The sequence below is a fragment of the Elephantulus edwardii genome, unplaced genomic scaffold (assembly GCF_000299155.1).
Source record: "Elephantulus edwardii isolate Elephantulus edwardi_28Jun2011 unplaced genomic scaffold, EleEdw1.0 scaffold00019, whole genome shotgun sequence".
NCBI classification, from domain to species: Eukaryota; Metazoa; Chordata; class Mammalia; order Macroscelidea; family Macroscelididae; genus Elephantulus; species Elephantulus edwardii.
The window spans coordinates 25793844-25812258 of record NW_006399769.1 but is presented as its reverse complement, the minus strand read 5'-3'; the positions used below and the strand labels follow the sequence as shown (position 1 = coordinate 25812258).

General features: G+C 40.6%; 1 protein-coding gene across 1 annotated transcript in view; it reads left to right on the top strand.

The window, feature by feature from the left end:
* RASGRP3 (RAS guanyl releasing protein 3 (calcium and DAG-regulated)) overlaps positions 1–14212 on the top strand; it is a 67217-nt gene extending 53005 nt beyond the window's left edge. The window contains exons 11-15 of the mRNA XM_006882398.1: positions 1774–1889; positions 5091–5238; positions 10711–10747; positions 13367–13492; positions 13803–14212. Of these exons, the coding sequence (XP_006882460.1) occupies positions 1774–1889; positions 5091–5238; positions 10711–10747; positions 13367–13492; positions 13803–14212 (837 nt within the window). The remainder of the gene's footprint in view (positions 1–1773; positions 1890–5090; positions 5239–10710; positions 10748–13366; positions 13493–13802) is intronic.
* Positions 14213–18415: the final 4203 nt, after the last annotated feature.

Genomic DNA, 18415 nt, shown 5'->3' with positions numbered 1-18415 from the left:
GTGTTTTGAGGGAGAAAGACAGACAATTTCCTTTTGGATGATTTACAGCTTCTAAAAACTCCCAGAGGGTCAGTTAGGAATTGGTTCCAGATCAGGACGACATAACTACAAGAGGTTAAAAAAATGTTACATTTGCATTTTTTAAAGTAGTTATAGAGGTCAGCACTTTACTAAGAATGTATTAGTTGCATGTTTTTTTTTAGTGATTGTCTTTGTATCTTAGCTCTCTCATATATTGCAAGTACTTTTCTCTATTTGTCATTTATTTTTAAATTTATAATGAGATTTTTAATTGAAATAATTTGCATTTTATTAGAATAGAGTATTTTTCTTTGTGGCCTGAGACCTTGACAGCATGCTATGAAAAGTTTTTCCCATTCAAATATTTTAAGCGTGAAAAACATTGTCAACTAATTGCCTTTGGTATCATCATAGCTTTGTTTTTTATGTCAGGAACATGGGTGGTGCAATGGTTAAGCATTTAACCATTAACTGAAAGGTTAAAGGTTCAAACTTACCAGTGACTTTAGGGAGAGGAAGCCTTAAATCTGATTATGGCCTAGGAAACCCTCTGGCAGAGTGTTAGTCTATCACGCTGTCATTGGGAATCAGAATCATCTTGGCAGGCCAACTTCACCCTTTTAATATTAAAATCATTAATATACCTAAAATTTCACTCGAGACAATTTATTTTGTAGTTACTAGCCAATTATTAGATGATGTTTAGATAAACAATTCCCTGTGGACTGGAAAAAATACATTTTGATATACTAAATTCTCATGTAAACATGAGTCTGTTTTGGATTCCACTCTCTAGGGCCAGTTACCGTATTGCTTTGATCACAGCAGCTTTGTATAACATTCCTGGTCTGATGTGGTATATTTATCCATCTTGATATTAAGCATTTTGTTCATTTAAAATAAGTTCTCACCAAGACTTTTGTTAGAATTATATTGAATATGTGCTCTAATTTTAGAGACAGTTCAATGTTTTAAGCTTCATTTTCTGTTGTCATTGTATTGAGATTTGTGAATTCACTAAGCTTAACTGAACCTTTAAGTCTCAGTTTAGATCTTGTTTCATCCAGGGGTTTTGTCAGCTGGCTTTATCCAGCATACGTTGTCCGTTTCCTTAATTTCCTCCACACCCTCTCTCCCATTATTTGCTCAACTCACCAGCTTGAGTCAGTTCTGACTCCTAGTAACACTTCTTGCCTTTCCAAGGCTGTAAATTACAAAGGGAGCTCTGGTGACCTGGTGGTAAGAAGCTGCCCTGCAATCCCAAATGCATGTGGTTTGAATCCACAGCTGCTCTGTAGCCGAAGTATGTGCAATCTCCTCCTTGTGATTTACTGCCCTCGAAACTGGTTGGAGGGTCATCTATGGTTTGCTTCTGACTTGATAGCCCATAACAATAACAACAAATTGCAAAGAGAGGAGACTACCCGTATTTTGCATCAAAGCTACTGGTGGATTCAAACTGCCTGAGACACGGACCTCCAGGTTAGCAGCACAGCTTGCTACAGTCTACCAGAGCTCTCCCACAATAGTGCTTGGTTTTTATCCTCAGCAAAGAACTCATCTCGTTATCATTTAAAGGCTTCATATTTTAGTTATCTCTTAGCAGCCTAAGCTCCTCTGTAGAAGAGATACTTTTCTAATTACCAATTTTTTATTTACATTTACATTTTTTTTAGTTACCAGTGTTTTTGTAATAACAAATTCAGAGTCTGACTCATAGTTCTTTAATAAATATTTGTCCTTATTTTGTAGTCTGTGTTTAGAAACTATGATCATGACCAGGATGGGTACATCTCTCAAGAGGACTTTGAAAGTATAGCTGCCAACTTTCCCTTCTTGGATTCCTTCTGTGTTCTGGACAAAGATCAGTAAGTTATAATGTTGGTTTTTTGTTGTTTTGGTTTTTTGGGGTTTTTTTTTTATCCCATTGCCCTAAACCTTTAAAACTAACTGAGAAGGGAAGTGAAACCTGTACTTACATTTTGGCAGCTTCAACCCTAGTGCTTTGATGATTTGAGTCTACCTTTTCGCCTCTGTATGTGTGTGTATGTGGAGACATGAACTTGACTGAATAGATAGAATCATAAGACAACCCACCTCATCTGTGCTAAGCTTGAGTACCCATTTGCAAATTAGCTCTGTTCTCCATTTCCCACATTACTTAAATATGTAGCCCTTACACTGACCACAATCTCTGCCAAAAATAAACAGAGAATATTTTATCAGAAGAATTTACCCAAAGAATGAGGACAACTTATCAACTGGAAGAAAATGTTCATGAGCCATATAATTGATAAGATGCTTAATGCCATTAGTCATTAGCCATTGCTATTAGGTTAATACTGACTTTACAGGAACACTATATTCCAGGGTGCAATGATCCCCTAGGATTTCAAAGGCTGTGGAGAATTGATGCCTTGCACTTGTAGTGTTGGAGAAGAGAACTAAAATTATCATGAACTGCTAAAAGAAAAACATATCTGTCTTTGGGAGAATTGTAGCAAGAATGCCAAGGATAGTGAACATGAACCTTCATCTAAAATACCTTGGGCATGTTGCCAGGAGATGCCAATCCTTGGAAAAAAGACATCATGCTTTGAAGTAGAGGGTTGGCAAAGAAGAGGAAGACCTTCAATGAGAAGAAGTGATACAGTGACTCTAACAGTAGACTTGAGTGTGCCAGAGACCTGAGGACTGTGTGGATAGGCCAACATTTTGTTCTATTGGTCATAAGATCACTCTGTATTTTAGTCAACTCAAGGGTGCTTAAAAAATGATAAAAAAACTTGACATTGAAATGATTTTGACTCATGTAAATCCCATGGATTATGAAGTAGAATTAATCTAGAAGGTTGTTTGGGGTTTTGTTTTTTGTTTTTGTTTGTTTGTTTGTTTTTATCTTGGCTGTAGCTTTCTTTATGGAAGGGACAACCAAGCTTGTTTTCCAAAGAACCCATGGGTAGGCCCAAACAAATAACCATGCAGTTAGTAGTAGAATGTAAACCAATGTGCCATCAAATATATACAATGTGTGTATATATTTATATGTATAATTATCTATACACACACACACACATATATAAGAAATAAATATGAAAGATATATATCTGTTTAATTTATAGCCTCCTAAAACCCACTGGAAGGTCAACTATGAGTTGATTTTAAGTATTATTAAGGTTATTATATATAAGAGATGAGAGGGGGCTCTTAAACTTTGTAAGCCAAGGGAATTTATGGTGTTATTAACAGTGCTAGGAAAGTCTGGGGTAGGAATTACCTGAGGGAGAACAATAAAGAGTTAGATTTCGTTATGATAGCTTTAAGAGGAGACTAGACCCATTTGGGAAGATGTCTAGCAAGTTGTTGGTGATGAGGTACCAGACTTCAGAACACTCAGGACTGGAGGTACAGATGGTAAAGTCATCTACCCACCAATAACGTTTTGGAGATTGTACGTGCAATTAATTTTGAGAGTCAAGCTTTTGAGGGAAGTGAGTACAGCACCTGAGGGACAAGTCTTTAGGACATCCTATCCCACATGATGGGCTAAAAGCAAGAAATGGATTTTGCAAAGGAACCAGAGGAAGAGAGTGAGAAGGAGGAAAACCAGGGTTACATGTAATCACAGAGTCCATGGAAGAGAGGACATCAGAAGGAAGGCACAAGGTCTCATGTCATCTGACACTGAGAAGTCCAAGGAAAGAGTAAAGACCGTTTAGGATGTCACTGGTGGCAGTTTCATTAGAAGTGCAGGACTAAAAAAAAACAACTTATTAAACAGAAAATCAACTCACTGAAGTCACATCTGAAATGACTCAGAGCTGACCCTCCAGCAGTTTTCAAAGGCTGCAAATCATAGGAGGAAATTCTCTATCTCCAGAGATGGACTTGAACCAACTAAATTTGGATTCGTAGTGCAACTAACTACCCTATGCCACCAGAGATAAAAGAATAATTAAACTGGGGGTGGGGTGGAGATAACGAATGTATACTGTTTTTGAAAACTTCAGGAATAAGTGAAGAGAGAAAAGCTAGCTGCTGGAGATGGAATAGGATTGAAAAGTAAAGGGATATTAAAGAAGAGAAAGTCTTGTGTATATTTGTAGACAGACACAGACGAGAATGGGTGAAAAGATTCAGTAGAGCCTAGATGGAGCAGTGTCTTGTGAGGCTAGAGGTAAAGGGACAGGCCATCAGTTCTTCTGGAATAGAAGAGCATCCCCAAGAGAGGACAGGAACAGAGGAATTAAGGGGTAGGAAATTCTGTGCTGGCTAGGAAGGTTAGGAGAGATGGTAATGTGGAACTCAGTCATATTCTTCATGGTAAATAAGAAGTCCGTATATATGATGACTGCAAGTTGAGAAACTGTGCAGATTGGAAGTCTGAACTGTACAGAGAAGAACTGGATGACTTCTCTTACAAATGGACTGTGAGTGGTAAGATATGAATATAAAGAGCATTGATGGCATTGGCTAGAGAGCTCTGGTGGCTTAATGGTTAGGAGTTGCACTGCCCGCCCCAAGACACAATGTTCATCCATCAGCTGCTCCTTGGAAGAAAAATAAGCAGTCTCCTCCTATGTGATCTACTGTCTCTGAAAACTTGCTGGTGGATCAGCTGTGAGTTGGTACTGACTTGGCAGTACTCAGCACCAACAACAATGGCGTTTGCTGTGGTAACTGACATCAGGCTGCATGATTTAGTGAATTGTAGGCACAGTTATCGCAGTTTCCTGACTAGCTCCAGCAAAGCCTGAAGGGAGGCCAGGGAAAGAGAGATGTCCTTCTAGAAGCTATTATACACTAGTAGAGGAGGTTTTCATTGCTGGGATGCACATGTGTAGATGAAGGGTCCTGCACACATGTGGAAACTATCTTCTGTTTACAAAGAAAGGTCTGGAACAAAAGGAGTGTCTTTTGGAATCTTCCTCCAGCTTAAATGTGACAAAGAAGTGATCATACTCCACCTACTTGTGGACACAGAGGTTTAAGAAGTTGATGGCTAAAATATCATGACTACTCAGCAACATGTTACTCAGAAGCCTTTATTCTTTGGGTTCTTTTAACAGGGATGGCCTAATTAGTAAAGAAGAAATGATGGCTTACTTCCTGAGAGCGAAGTCACAGCTCCACTGCAAAATGGGACCAGGCTTTATCCATAATTTTCAGGAGATGACCTATCTCAAGCCAACCTTCTGTGAACACTGTGCAGGATTTGTAAGTCAGCTTTCTGTGGTTTTTCTCTTGCATGTTGTTACTTGTGAAGCATTTTGAGAAGGAGGGAAAGGATAACCTGAATGGAATCCATTATCTGCCTGGTGTCAGAAGTTAAAATTATGAGCTCCCTGAATTAAATTTAAAAACAAAGCAGTATCTATAGGCTGAGCTATGTTCTAGGAATGCAGAACTGGCAAAGGTAGTGGAGATAGCCAGTCTGTTAATTCAGCAAAGTAGTTTGCCTGTGATAGATGTCAGCCCAGCATTCATCAGTAATATTCATAAATGCTTGCAATTAAGGAGAGAATTTATCTCAAGCAATTCCTTCCAATTCTCATTTGCTAGAATTTAGTCATAAGATATCTATCATACATGGTTCAATAATTCACAACTCAAAGGAGAGAAAAGAATCTTTTTGACAATAAGATTATTATAATAATAAGTAACATTTACTTAGTTCTTGAGAGTAATAGTGTCAGATGTCAGTGTAATTTATCCCAATAACAAGTCCATCCGTGGGCATTTTCACTCTACTCAGTTTGCTGATGAAGACAGGAAAGCCAGAAAAAGAAAATTTGAAGTTCCCCAGATTGCACAGCTTGATTATCAGACCTAGACTTGAATCCAGGCCTTCTTGATTCTGAGTCCCATGCTCTAGCTACAAATGAAGACTGTAGACTTTATTTCCCCACTTTTGATAATTCCTTGGGAACCGAGGTTGGCTTTTGGCCCTAATCTTAAACATAGACTTTTGAGTTCCGAATTCTTCCTCAGCTGCTCCTCAAATTGTATGAGACGTAGTTGTTGTTGCTGTGTGCTGGAGAGCTATACCTGACTCATAGCTGTCCATTCAATGGCTTTTCAGAGGCAGTAAATCCCATGAGAAGAGATTGCCCATTCTTCTCCCATGGAGCAGCCGGGGAAATTGAACCTGTATGCTTTGGGGATTGAAGCACAACTTCTTACCACCAGGCCTCAGAGTTCCTATAAGCTCTGGTGTATGAGATAGAAAATAATATTTTCTGAGTGAAGGTGATTCACCACCCGAGTATAGCTGTTCTTCCTGTTTCTGACACCAGAGTCCAGATATGTTGGTTTTAATTGGTGGTTATGCCACACTGTTGGCTAATATTAAATTTGCTGTTGAAATTGCAAGCAATAGAAAAAAAAAAGTTATGGTTTTTCTTTCCCAACCCACACTTGAAGAACTGGCTGTTGAGAGCCCAAGGGCAGGAGTTTGTGCTCATCCACATACCCTTCTGCCAGTGAGTAACGAAAGGTAGAAAGTAGGTTACCTCAAAGATAGCCCATGGCGGCCGAGTAATTAAATGGGCAAGGCCGGTCTATCCAGTTCTCTCAGTCCATTCCAGAGGAAAACCTCTTCTAGCACTATACCTCCACTGGGATTGGAGCACCAGACCACCTCGTCACAAAACAAAGATACCATCCTTGTTGTGTGTCTCAAGTTTCCCTATTCTTATGAGAGTTTTCAGAAGTATCTAGACTTGAGAAAGTCTGAGGTGCGAGGGGTGTGATGTAGCATTTTCTTGTAAGGTGGGATTCAGTGAAGAAAAAGGCCAGCCCATTAGACCAGCAACCAAGGGTCAAGATGGCCTGCTGTGGGGAAGAGAGTTGCTCTCTGCTGCCTGGTCCCTTGTGGAGTGCTGGGCTGGTTACATGTTAGGTTGCTAAATGAAAGGTCCACAGTTTGAATCCACCAGCTACTCTTTGGGAGACAGATTAGGGAATCTCCCATGAAGATTTTCAGGTTGGGAAACTTGATCTATTTGCGATGAGTGGGAATGGCACCAGGGCAGTGAATTGTCACCCTTCTGTGGAAGACTGATTCTGTGAGGACAGCAACATGCCATCTGTCACACATGTTGTGGATTGCAGTCAGTACAGAGCACCAATTTATAGTATTCCTTGATACCGCGGGATTTAATTAAAAGGAGCTCATTCATTTTCATAGCCATATTATGATTCAATGTATATTCCATTTTATTGGTGCAGTTTTATTTGATCTTCACTCATGTCATTAAACAAAGAAGCCCATTAGCTTTTGAAGAGATATAAATATCAACGAATCAGTATGCCATCGGAAAGAATTGTTAGATATCCAAATGGCAGCACTATCTGCTTTTGAAATAAATTCCTTTTTAAGAGTAATGAAGACAAACCCTCAACTTGCCCTTATTTTATAATTAGGATTTTAGAAGTGAAAAAAGGTTCCACTTATTTCCTTATTTGTTACTTTTGAAGAGATATAAATATCAACGTATTGATCTACCATTGGAGAGAATTGTTGGCTATCCTAATGGCTGCACTATCTGCTTTTGAAATAAATTTCTTTTTAAGAATAAGGAAGACAAAAACTCGACTTGCCCTTATTTTAGAATTAGGATTTTAGAAGTGGAAAAAAAGTTCCACTTATTTCCTTATTTGATAGATGAAGAAACTTAGGTAAAAGAAACGGGAGAAACAGTGACTTCCCCTAAATCACGTGGGTTTTTAGTAGCAGGATGGTGACTCATATCCAGGTCCCCTGACTTCTAATGAGAGGCTACTTACACCATGAACCATCGTCCCAAATCTGTCTGAAGTCATACTCTTCTGTTCTTGACTGGCATACTGGTTCAGGGCACCTTCCTCTATGTCTTCACCCAGTGATTAAGTCAACTTTTGCAGGCAATATCCTGACTTCTCCTGGTAGGACTCTTGTTTGACTCTATCTTCTCCAGCAGTCCCTGCAGCTATGCTAACAATGTGTTGTTTCCGCATATGATGATTCTTCAATCTTATCCTATCTCATCCTAGTTCTGTGCCCTTTGCTCTCACACAATACACCCAGGCGCAATGGCTTCCTATCTGTGCAAAGTAAACACATCCTCCTGCTTTCTAAGGATCTTGGAACTTCCAGCACCTTGCTGTGTGACTTGACTTCTCTGTACCTTGTCTCTTCTCATCGTCTTCATAGCCTTACTGAGGCGGTGGTAGGGGAATCTGTGTTAGAGTCAGGAGAAAATGATACCTGTTATAAAAATGAGAGTTATTTTTCCCTTCAAGTAAAAAACGTTCTTATCTAGAGAGCTCCCTTGCGTCAGAATGCACAACTTACCTTCTGCTCATGTTTCCTAGAGATATTTCAGCTGAGGGCTAAACAATGCATGAAAATGAGTAGAATAGCATTATCTTTCCCATAAAGAGGTTATGAGGCTTAAATTAGTTAATCCGTTTAAGTAGCTTCAAACTGTGACTTGCACCATAAGAACTGAGTAAATGTTAGCCAACACTACTTTTGCTATTATTACCCTTGCCAGAAGGCACCATGGAGAAGAAATGTTAATTACTATAAAGTTTTCCAAGTGTGGAACTTTGCAGACGATTTCATTTCCCCACGTCTTTGCACGTACTTTATACCAGAGGGAAGGGAACAAGATGATCATAATGATCCTTACAGCACTTGAGAGGACTTGATTATCCTGACATCAGTCTACCCCTCTCTTCTATATTGACTCCTCAACTCTGTCTCAGCCAGCTTAGCACATGAGCAGGTTTTGTGGGTCAAACGATCCCTGGTTCCCAAAAATAAATTGTTACTCATTCCCAGGAGACATTTTCAAATCTGCTTCCTAAACAACATGCTTTTGGAAACTCTATGAACTTTGATAAATGTCGATAGTTGTAGAGGGGCTTCAGGCCTTTTGTTCATAAGGTCGCTGTGAGTAGTGCTTGACTTGAAGGCAATTGACAACAACAACAGCAATGTGCTCTGAAGGACCAAATAACATGTTCCTTGAGAAAGAGCTCAAAGAAATCACTCTCTACTGGGAGCTGAGAGAGACTTCCTTGTCAAAGGATAAGCAGCATCCTTTTCCATATCTCGATTCACTTCACATTGGCAGGGAGCATTGTTCACCTGTAATACATCGTGCATGGCACTCCCCATGGCTCCAAGGGGCCACAGGGACCTGCTTCTTTTAAAATCATTTCATGAAGGAATAGAACTCCTCAAACTTGGGCTAAGCTCACTTAATGACATAATAACGCTGTTTCTCATAACTCTCTTCAACCTGTGCAAGTTCTAAGCGGGGGGGGGGACATAAGAAAGGACATTATGAGGCCCCTTCTTCACAGGATTCAGTCTGTTGCAGAACAGAGACAACATCCCCAGGATGAGGCCGCAAAACCCCCTGGGCAAACGCTCCTTTACTAGATAGCACCATCCAGTTGATCCTGACTCACAGTGGCTCTGAATGCATTAAAGCAGAACTGTGCTCCATGGAGCTTTCAAAGGCTGATTTTTTTCAGGAGGCTTCTCTTCTGAAATACTTCTGGATGGGCTTGAACCCCTGGACATTCAATTAAATATAACCATTTTCACCACCTCTGTGTCTCTCCTGAGGTGATCTTTCCTTCCTACTTGTGAACCACAAGAAGTCAGTCACTGACTTCTCGGCAGACATGATCGATCATTTCACATCTTTCCACAGCCCTGGTGCAGGTCAGGAACAGAACAACTGTGGAAAATAAACATGAGTATATACTGAATCTTCTCCTATTTTAGTATTCTTTCAAGGTGCAAATGTTACTCAGAAAATAATCCTAACAAAATACAAATGTTTTCTTTCACGTGAAGAACGCTTCGTAGATTGCTTTATTTCTTGGAGTGCGAGCCAAGCTGAGCCAGTGTCATTAAAAAGAAGACAAAAGGATAACCGAAGAGAAATGAAGTCCTGTGCATGTAAAATGTGCATGAAATGAAGTCCTAATGCAACAAGAATGAACCTTGTAAACATTACACTGATTGGAACAATCACTGAACCTCTACAATCTCACTTGTATGAAATGAGCAAATATATGGAAAGACTTACAATATATATACAAAGATATGTGTGTATGTATTTGAAACATATACAGAGATTATTAATGGTTTCCAGAGATGAGAGGGAGGGGGAAAGAGAAAGTTTTTACTTGGAGGGCATTGAGTTTATGTTAATGGCAGTGAAGTGATTTGGAAAAGGCTATGGAAACGGTTTAGATAACTTGAAGAATGTCATCAATGCCACTGAATTATGCATGAAAAAAAATGATGAGACGTGGTTTAGTGCACATTTTAACAATGTACAGACATGTATGGAAAGGCAGAAAAGCTTAGCATCTTAAAAAGATGAAATTTGCTTAAGGCCAGAGATCAAGTTATGCCAAGGACCAACATAGGTGCTCACTTTAGTGTCTCCTCCCAGCTCCCATTTGGCTCCTAGAAAGATAAAGGAAGCAAAGCTTACATTATCACCACAGCTGGTGTGGCAGAGGAGGACCTTCCCTCTGACAGGAAGGGTGTTAGAGCAGCTACATCCTGTTTGTGTTGGACTAATCAGGGAGCGTCCCAGGACTTCCTGCTTTGTGGCCTTGTTGTCCCTTCCAGGCTTCTCTTCAGCTTTCCTGACATTCCTTTGTCTTTTGTTACAGCTCTGGGGCATCATCAAACAAGGATACAAATGCAAAGGTAAATAAATGCTAATTTGTTCAAAATGTTAAATTTGTTATTTAAAACAGGAATCAAGTTTGCTGAATTAAAGCAGAAAATCTCCTGGCATCAGATCTTTTGGGCTACCTGTATCTAAAAAGTTAATGTAGTCAGGGTAAGTAATCCCTAGAGTTATAAAGAACGTTGAGGACTCACCTTCATAGGGTCTCTATGAGTCGCCTGCGACTCGAAGGCACTTAACAACAGCAACAGAGTTATAAAGAGCCTACATGTGAATTTTATATCTTGTTCCTAGAGGATGGCAAAGCACTCTTATTAACCCTCACAGATCTACAGTAGGTATCCATTTCTTCCAACTCTTACATCGCTATTTTTCTTCACTGACACACATAGAGATGAAGATGAGAAGAGAAACTGTAAAAATTATTTGTGTCCATTTCAATTAATAAATTCCTATATCTCCCCCTTTTCTTTTGAAATTCACAATTAAACTCAGAATGTTGTTGTTGTTGTTAAGTGCCATCGAGTCGCAGGTGACTCATAGCGACCCTATGAAGGAGAGTCCTTGACGTTTGGGTGCCTTTCATCCTCTCTCCAGGTTCATAGGGTTTCCGGAGGCAAGCTATTATGGAAGTGGATGCCACTCCTCCTTCCACAAAATCAGAATATATACATATAAATAGAAAATGTATATCATTGTTACCTATCCCTGATGTGAATGTGTAGAGATTGTGAGGCTGGATCAGGATAGCGCAAGATTTCTGTCTCTTGTTCATACAGTTCCTATGAGTCATATTTGACTTGACGTCACCTGACAACAATTTAAGAAATCCCTGGATATTTTATGCAGGCTGCCTACGTTAATGTTTTAAGGACTTAATTACTCTCTTGAAAAATCTAGTGAGGCAACAAAACGAAGTACCTCTCATCATAGAATGGCTTCACAGTAGCACTACTCTTCAGTGGTGCCTTTTTTCTCCAACTAAGATATCTTCTGAGGGAGTGCTGGTGGCTTAGGGTTAAGGTCCTGCACTGTGAACCCAAAGGCATAGGGTTGGAATCCACCAGCTGCTGTGTGGGAGAAAGATGGGCTATCTGCCCACATGCCAGTTACTGTCTCTGGAAACCTTCTGGAGGGTCAACTCTAAGGGTTGGTTCAGACTTGAGAGCACACAACAACAACAACAATTATAAGACATCTTCTAGAATGAGGTCTTCATTTTTCATGCATGGAGGGTGCCTGGGAGCCACCTTTAGGGCATATAAAGATCTACCCTGAATTGCCTCTCTGCATCATTTATCTTGGTGTAACTTGGATATTTCTTTTCAAGCAGCAAAATTATACTCTAATACCTGACTGTTGAATAGTGTTCATTTTCCTCTTTTGTCTTTCACCCTCCCCAGGCTCTAATAAGTGCGTTCACGTGCACACAGACAAACTTTTTTTTTTTTTTAGTATCAAGATCAATCAAGCTCTTTCAACATCTTTGGTAAAAGAATGTTTTCTCTTAATGGTCCACAGAATCAAAACCAAAACAAAGCACCAGTCAAAATCATCCTCATGTCATTGCTATTTGCTCTTCCTTAATTATCATTACAAGACCATTTGTGACAAGACCATTGATGACCAGACCATTTTGGGGGGAAATTGGTTATTAGAAATTATTACAAAGGTCATTTTTTATGTAAAAGAAATACATATTTTTAAAAGTATGTGCTCTTATTGCAAAGGTCACTTTTGATGTAAAAGAAATACATACTCTAAAAAGTATCTACTCAGTGATTCTAAGTGAAATGTAGTGATTCTAAGTGAAGCATAAGGCCCTTATCCTGTGAAAGAGTCATGTTGTAGTCTTCCAAAGTGACCACATTCTCTCTCCTTTTCATAATGATTAATATTTTACATTCTTAAATAAAGCATCCTGATGGGGAATGTCACACAATCTGTGGCATACCATTTTTTCAAAGCCATTGTTGAGCACATTTATTAAACAAATCTCTGCTTCTGTACAAAGAATGAATGCTAAAGATATAATCACTTGCCCTGGAAAGGTTTTGGAAGATGAAGAATGCAAAGTCCAGATAAGCACAGAATAAAGGCACACTCGCTGTGAATGGTCAGGGAGAGGCTAGGAATGGAGCCTCTTCCCTCATTCTAGCCTGGGACCCTGTGCCAGGAACTCCATGCTGGCCTTCGGAAGGGCCTCAAGCCAAAACAGCAAGTGGTTGCTGACAAGTCCTGTTCTTGCTTGTTCGCTTTATAGGTGCCTCAATGAATTGTGTAAAGGAGCAAGCCAAGTGGATAGAAGGGAACTTTACGTGCCTCAGGGAAGTAGGAGACTCCCAATAGCCTTTTTCTAGCCCCTAGACTCAATTACAACAGCTGGTTCATAAGGCTGAAGTGGTTGTTCTTAGGTACAAGTCAGCTACAACTCACAGTGGCCTGTTGAACAGTGGATCCAAGCCCTGTCCTAACCTGTGCCACCCTGGCCATTTCTGACATATGTGAGCATTTGTTTCTGAAATGAACACAGAAACCAGTAGGCCTAACAACTCCAGTGCCATCTGAAGTTTCAGTCAGGACCAGACACATGTGGTCCCCACTAATCCCCTGTGATATGTTTGTGATTTTTTTAGACTGTGGAGCCAATTGTCACAAACAGTGCAAAGACCTCCTGGTTCTGGCCTGCAGAAGGTTTGCTCGCGTGTCCTCCCTGGGCAGTGGTCAGGGGTCGCTGCCTGGAAGCCCCTCACTGCCCCCAGGTAATGCCCTCTACTTTCTCTCTCATCCTGCTTGCTATCAGTTCACCTTCCCTGGCCTGGCTGCCGCTTGATTTTTAAATCTAAGCTGTGCCCTGGTTCTCATACACCAAGATATGCAGCAGTAGCTAATGCTGGTGCTTCTCTCAGCTTTCAGAGCTTGCCCATATACACCTCATCTACAGCCACTTTAGTTCCTTGCCTGATCAGTTCCACGATCCTGAGGGTTGTACTCTTTTTTGTTTATTTGTGGACCACTTACTATCAAGTTATCATATATCCAACACTAACCTTTCCCCCCTTCTCCTTTCAGTGCAGGATGAGGTCTTTGAGTTCCCTAGTGTTGCTGCTGGACACCAGGACTTGGACAGCAGAGCCATCACCCTGGTCACAGGCTCTTCTCAGAAGATCTCTGTGCGGCTACAGAGGGCCACCACCAGCCAAGCCACCCAGACAGAGCCCGTATGGTCAGAGGCTGGCTGGGGGGACTCAGGCTCCCATACTTTCCCCAAAATGAAGTCCAAGTTCCATGACAAAGCAGCAAAGGACAAAGGCTTTGCCAAGTGGGAGAACGAGAAGCCCCGGGTACAGGCTGGCGTGGATGTTGTGGACCGGGGTACTGAGTTTGAACTTGACCAGGATGGAACAGACGTGAGTGAGGCCAGACAGGATGGCGAGGTGAGTGCTGGGTCAAACTATGATAAAATCAGAACAGGGAGCTGAAGATGCTGAGATGAGAGTTGCAGTGGGTCCTTGAGAGACACACAAAGGCTTGACAGCAGTATGTTTGAGAAGCAAAACCCAGTATTGCTTCAGAACCTACCCTTGGCTAGGTATGTGGCTTGAGCCTGGGTTTCTTCTCCTGGAGTCTCAGTTTCATCACTTATAAAGGTGAACTGTATGATTTCGGAAAGATAATGCAGGTTGTGATGTCTCTGTACCAAAATGATGCCTTGGAGATCCTTGATGCATGTATGTAGCTGACATAGCAGTGTGCTGTGCAGATCATTTTTGTTTCCTAAGCTAGAGGCAGGGCCAAAACTCAGGGGAGGCCGTGCAAGCACAAGACATGTCTATGTGTATGTAGGAAACCTTTGCCCCATTTGGGTTTTGTTTATTTTAGTTTTTTGTGGGTGTGTTAGTTTCTTTTGGGATTGTTTGTTTGTTTGATGGGTCTGTTTTGTTGATGGTGATTTTGGGTAAAGGAGTGGTTGGTGAGCATCAGAATAGAGGCACAGGATACCTGAAGATTCTATAAAGCAGACTCTGCCTCCATATTGCCGTTGCACTTAGATCATCCAAGGAAAACTGTGAGGCAATGGAAATTGTTGTCAAGATGGAGCTGCAAGAATTTGTTAGTGAATAATCCATTGTCATTGTTATGTGCCATTGAGTCACCTGTGACTCATAGCGACCCTATATACAACAGCCCTAAACCCTGCTTTATCCTGTGCCAATCACACTGTCTCTGACACACCCATCCCAATTACCCCAGTCATTGAATCAATCCACCTCATCGAGTGCCTTCCTTTCCTGTGCTGTCCTTCCACTCTCCCAAGCAGGATGTTCCTCTCCAAGGACAGGTCCCTCCTTGCAACATGCCCAAAATATGTCAAACAGAGCTTCAGAATCCTTGCCTTCAAGGCCTTGCCTTCAAGGAGCAGCCTGGTTTCACTCGCTTTAGGACAAATCTCTTTGTTCTTCTAGCAGTCCATAGTATATTCAATACTCTTCTCCAGCACCACAGCTCAAAGACACCAATTCTCCTTCTATAATCCCTAGTCATTGTCCAGCTTTCTGAAGTATAGCAACTAATTTCAGACTCTATGGTCTGGATCAGGCACACCTTAGTCTCCATACTGACATCATTGTTTTTCAGTACTTTGAAGAGGTCTCTGAGAGTCCATAGTACATTTAAAAAAGGATTTGAGGAAATTATAATCAATTCTTAACCTTTAAAGCTAAGGTCATGGAGGGCAGTCAGTGCCTCTCAGTAGAGTCCTTATCATGTTCAAATTACTAGGCTGGGCATCCACAGATGATTAGGTCAAGCACAAGCTCAGGAGTCCCAAAAGTGGGCCTCCATATTCCATTCTTTCTGGAGCTAGAAACATAGTCTCCATCGTTTTCTATGGTGAGAAGATGCAAGTGACATTAACTAAAATTCTAGGGTTTTTCCTCTCTGAGGACAATTAAGGACACAATAGCTTTATTTCTAGGGAGAGGGATCAATTGAACAGATTCCACAATTTAAAAAAAAACAAGACAGAAAGAAGAAGAAACGTTACACAAAATTTCAGGATGATGGCTGAACTCATGCGAGTTACTCCAAGTATGACCTCCACATGTAGAGGCTGTTTGTATGAGCAGTGTGACTCTCTCTGAAAAGCCACTATGAGTGGAGTTATAAGGTGCTCCATTAGATCTTTCAGGATGATGCCCATCTCTGATTCAGTGGAGCGCCTGCTTTTGTTTGACAAATTTTACAACTCAATCATTTACTGCATGGCCCCTGAGTAAAGATGGCATGCAAATTCATGAAGCATTCCATATTTTTTAAACTTTTACTAATGTTTGTTGTTGTTGTTGTTAAGTGCCATTGAGTCATAGGCGACTCATAGCAACCCTGTGAATGAAAGTCTTCAACACTTGTGTGACTTCCATCCTTTTTCCAGGTTCATAGGGTTTCCAGAGGCAAGCTATTTACAGAGGTGGATGCCAATCCTGCTTCCAAGCTTGTTTTAATCAGGGAGCTCCACCCAACACCATCCACCATGGGTAACAATTAACGTATTTGACACATCAGTGTCACGTGTTCAGCTTCACAATAACCACAAATTACCTCTGTACAGCAAATGGGCACACCAGGGCTGTATGACCTACAAGAATGTTTGAACAAAAACAATGAAAAACAGGCCTGAGGGTAATGAGTGACAGTTTGGACCTGAGCATATTCTTGTTAGTTCTTTCAGTTCCGTTCTGACTCACAGAAACCTTGAATATGGCAGAATAAACTCTGGTTGGTCTTGCGCCATCTTTCAAATCCCTACTGTTCTAGAACCCACTGATGGAGCCACTGAGTCAGGCCATTTCATTGGTCTTCACCTCTCCATCAGAATGATTGATTCCTAGTCAGCTATTTCAAAACCTGATGTAAAAATTAAAGCAGGAAGCCTTGGTTTCTGCCCCTGTTTGTATTTGGACAGAGTCTTTATTCACTTAGTTGGTAAGTCCTTTCACAGGATAATAAAAAGCCCGAGTCAGGCTTCCATATTTTTACAGCATTTGTCTGTCAGTTTGCTCTACGTGGTAATCTGTAAATTGCTGTGATGCTGGAAGCTATGCCACTGATATTTCAAATACCAGAACGGTCATCCATGGTGGATGAATCTCAACAGAGCTGCCAGATTAAGAGAGACTAGGAAGCAGAGGTTTTTGGTTTTTGTTGGTTGTTTTGTTTTTGTTTTAAATCTAGTTAAGAAATAACAGGCCTTTGAAAATCCTATGAACAGTTGAAGACAGATCTACTGTTTATAGGATAGCTGAGTCATAGTTGTCTGGACAGCATTTAATAATAGCAACAACAGTATTTCTACTTGATGACATTGGATATTTTAGGTGATGGTGTTATTTTTATTACTTTTATTGGCTAGCACTATTCCAGTTACTTAAATCATGCTCCTGGGTTAAGAAAGGGTGGCAATCTATTCAAACTCAAAACTCGTTACTGTTGACTCATAGCTGACCCTCCAGTGGTTGTTAGGATGTTGTAAATCACATGCTAGGAGATTTCCCATCTTTCGCCCAAACAAGGATTGTTGTATTTGAAGGACAGAGAGGCAAGACCTTTGGGTTAGTAGCTCAACTTCCTGTGGACAGTAGAACCAGTGTGTCTAACAATTTGTTAGGTGAGGGCAAGCTCTAGTCTCTGTGTGAGCATAGAAACAAAGATATGGCTTTTAAGTTTCATTTTTTGCTCTGAAAACTGAGCCTTCCTGTTCAGATGTTCTTTTGCCCCTGGCATTTTTTTTAAATCCCATAAATCATAGAGGTGAATCACAGAAGTCTAGTATTTAAATCCATTTGTGCTAATTAGAGTATACAACCTCACTACTATCCAAATAAGTAACAAATTGAAAAACATCTGTTATTGCTTAGGGAAAATGCAAGGAGGGAAAAAAATGCAAGATACCTGATAGTTGAGTATGTGGACAAAAACAAAAAGTTACCAAATTTAAGAAATTTTCTTCCAAGTAACACTAGTGAACAACTTTAGAAATAAATATATTCTATACATTTATTGTTTCCTAAAAGATTATTTTTATGAACGTTATCCTAAAGAACCCTGGTAGCAGATCAAAATGTATCAGGTTGCTCACTGAAAGGTCAGAGGTTCAAATCCACAGGATGAGTGGTGTCCTCCTGTAAAGATCTGCAGTCTTGTAAATGTGGTGGAAGATTCCCATCAGCTAGAATAGACTTCAATGGCAGTGAGTGTGTTTATCATTGTCCATTGTTGTTCTGTGCTGTCAAGTCAGAACCGACTCAGAGCTGACCCTCCAGTGAGTTTCCAGAGGCATGGGAGGAGAGTGTCCATATTTTCCCACAGAGCAGCTGATGGTTTTGAACCACATGCCCTTGAAGTGGCAGTACAGCTTCTGACCACTGGGCCAGCAGAGGTCCCTGCATTTATCATTAGATAAGAGAAAATGACAGTGGTGCAACCACTGTGGAAGGCCGTATGGCGCTTTCTCAAAAAGTTGCAAATAGAGATACCATTTGACCCAGCAATTCCACTACTAGGAATATACCCCCGAAGAGACCATAACTGCCACCCAAGTAGATATATGCACACCCATGTTTATCTTGGCTTTGTTCACAATAGCAAGGAGTTGGAAACAACCTAAGTGCCCATCAACAAATGAA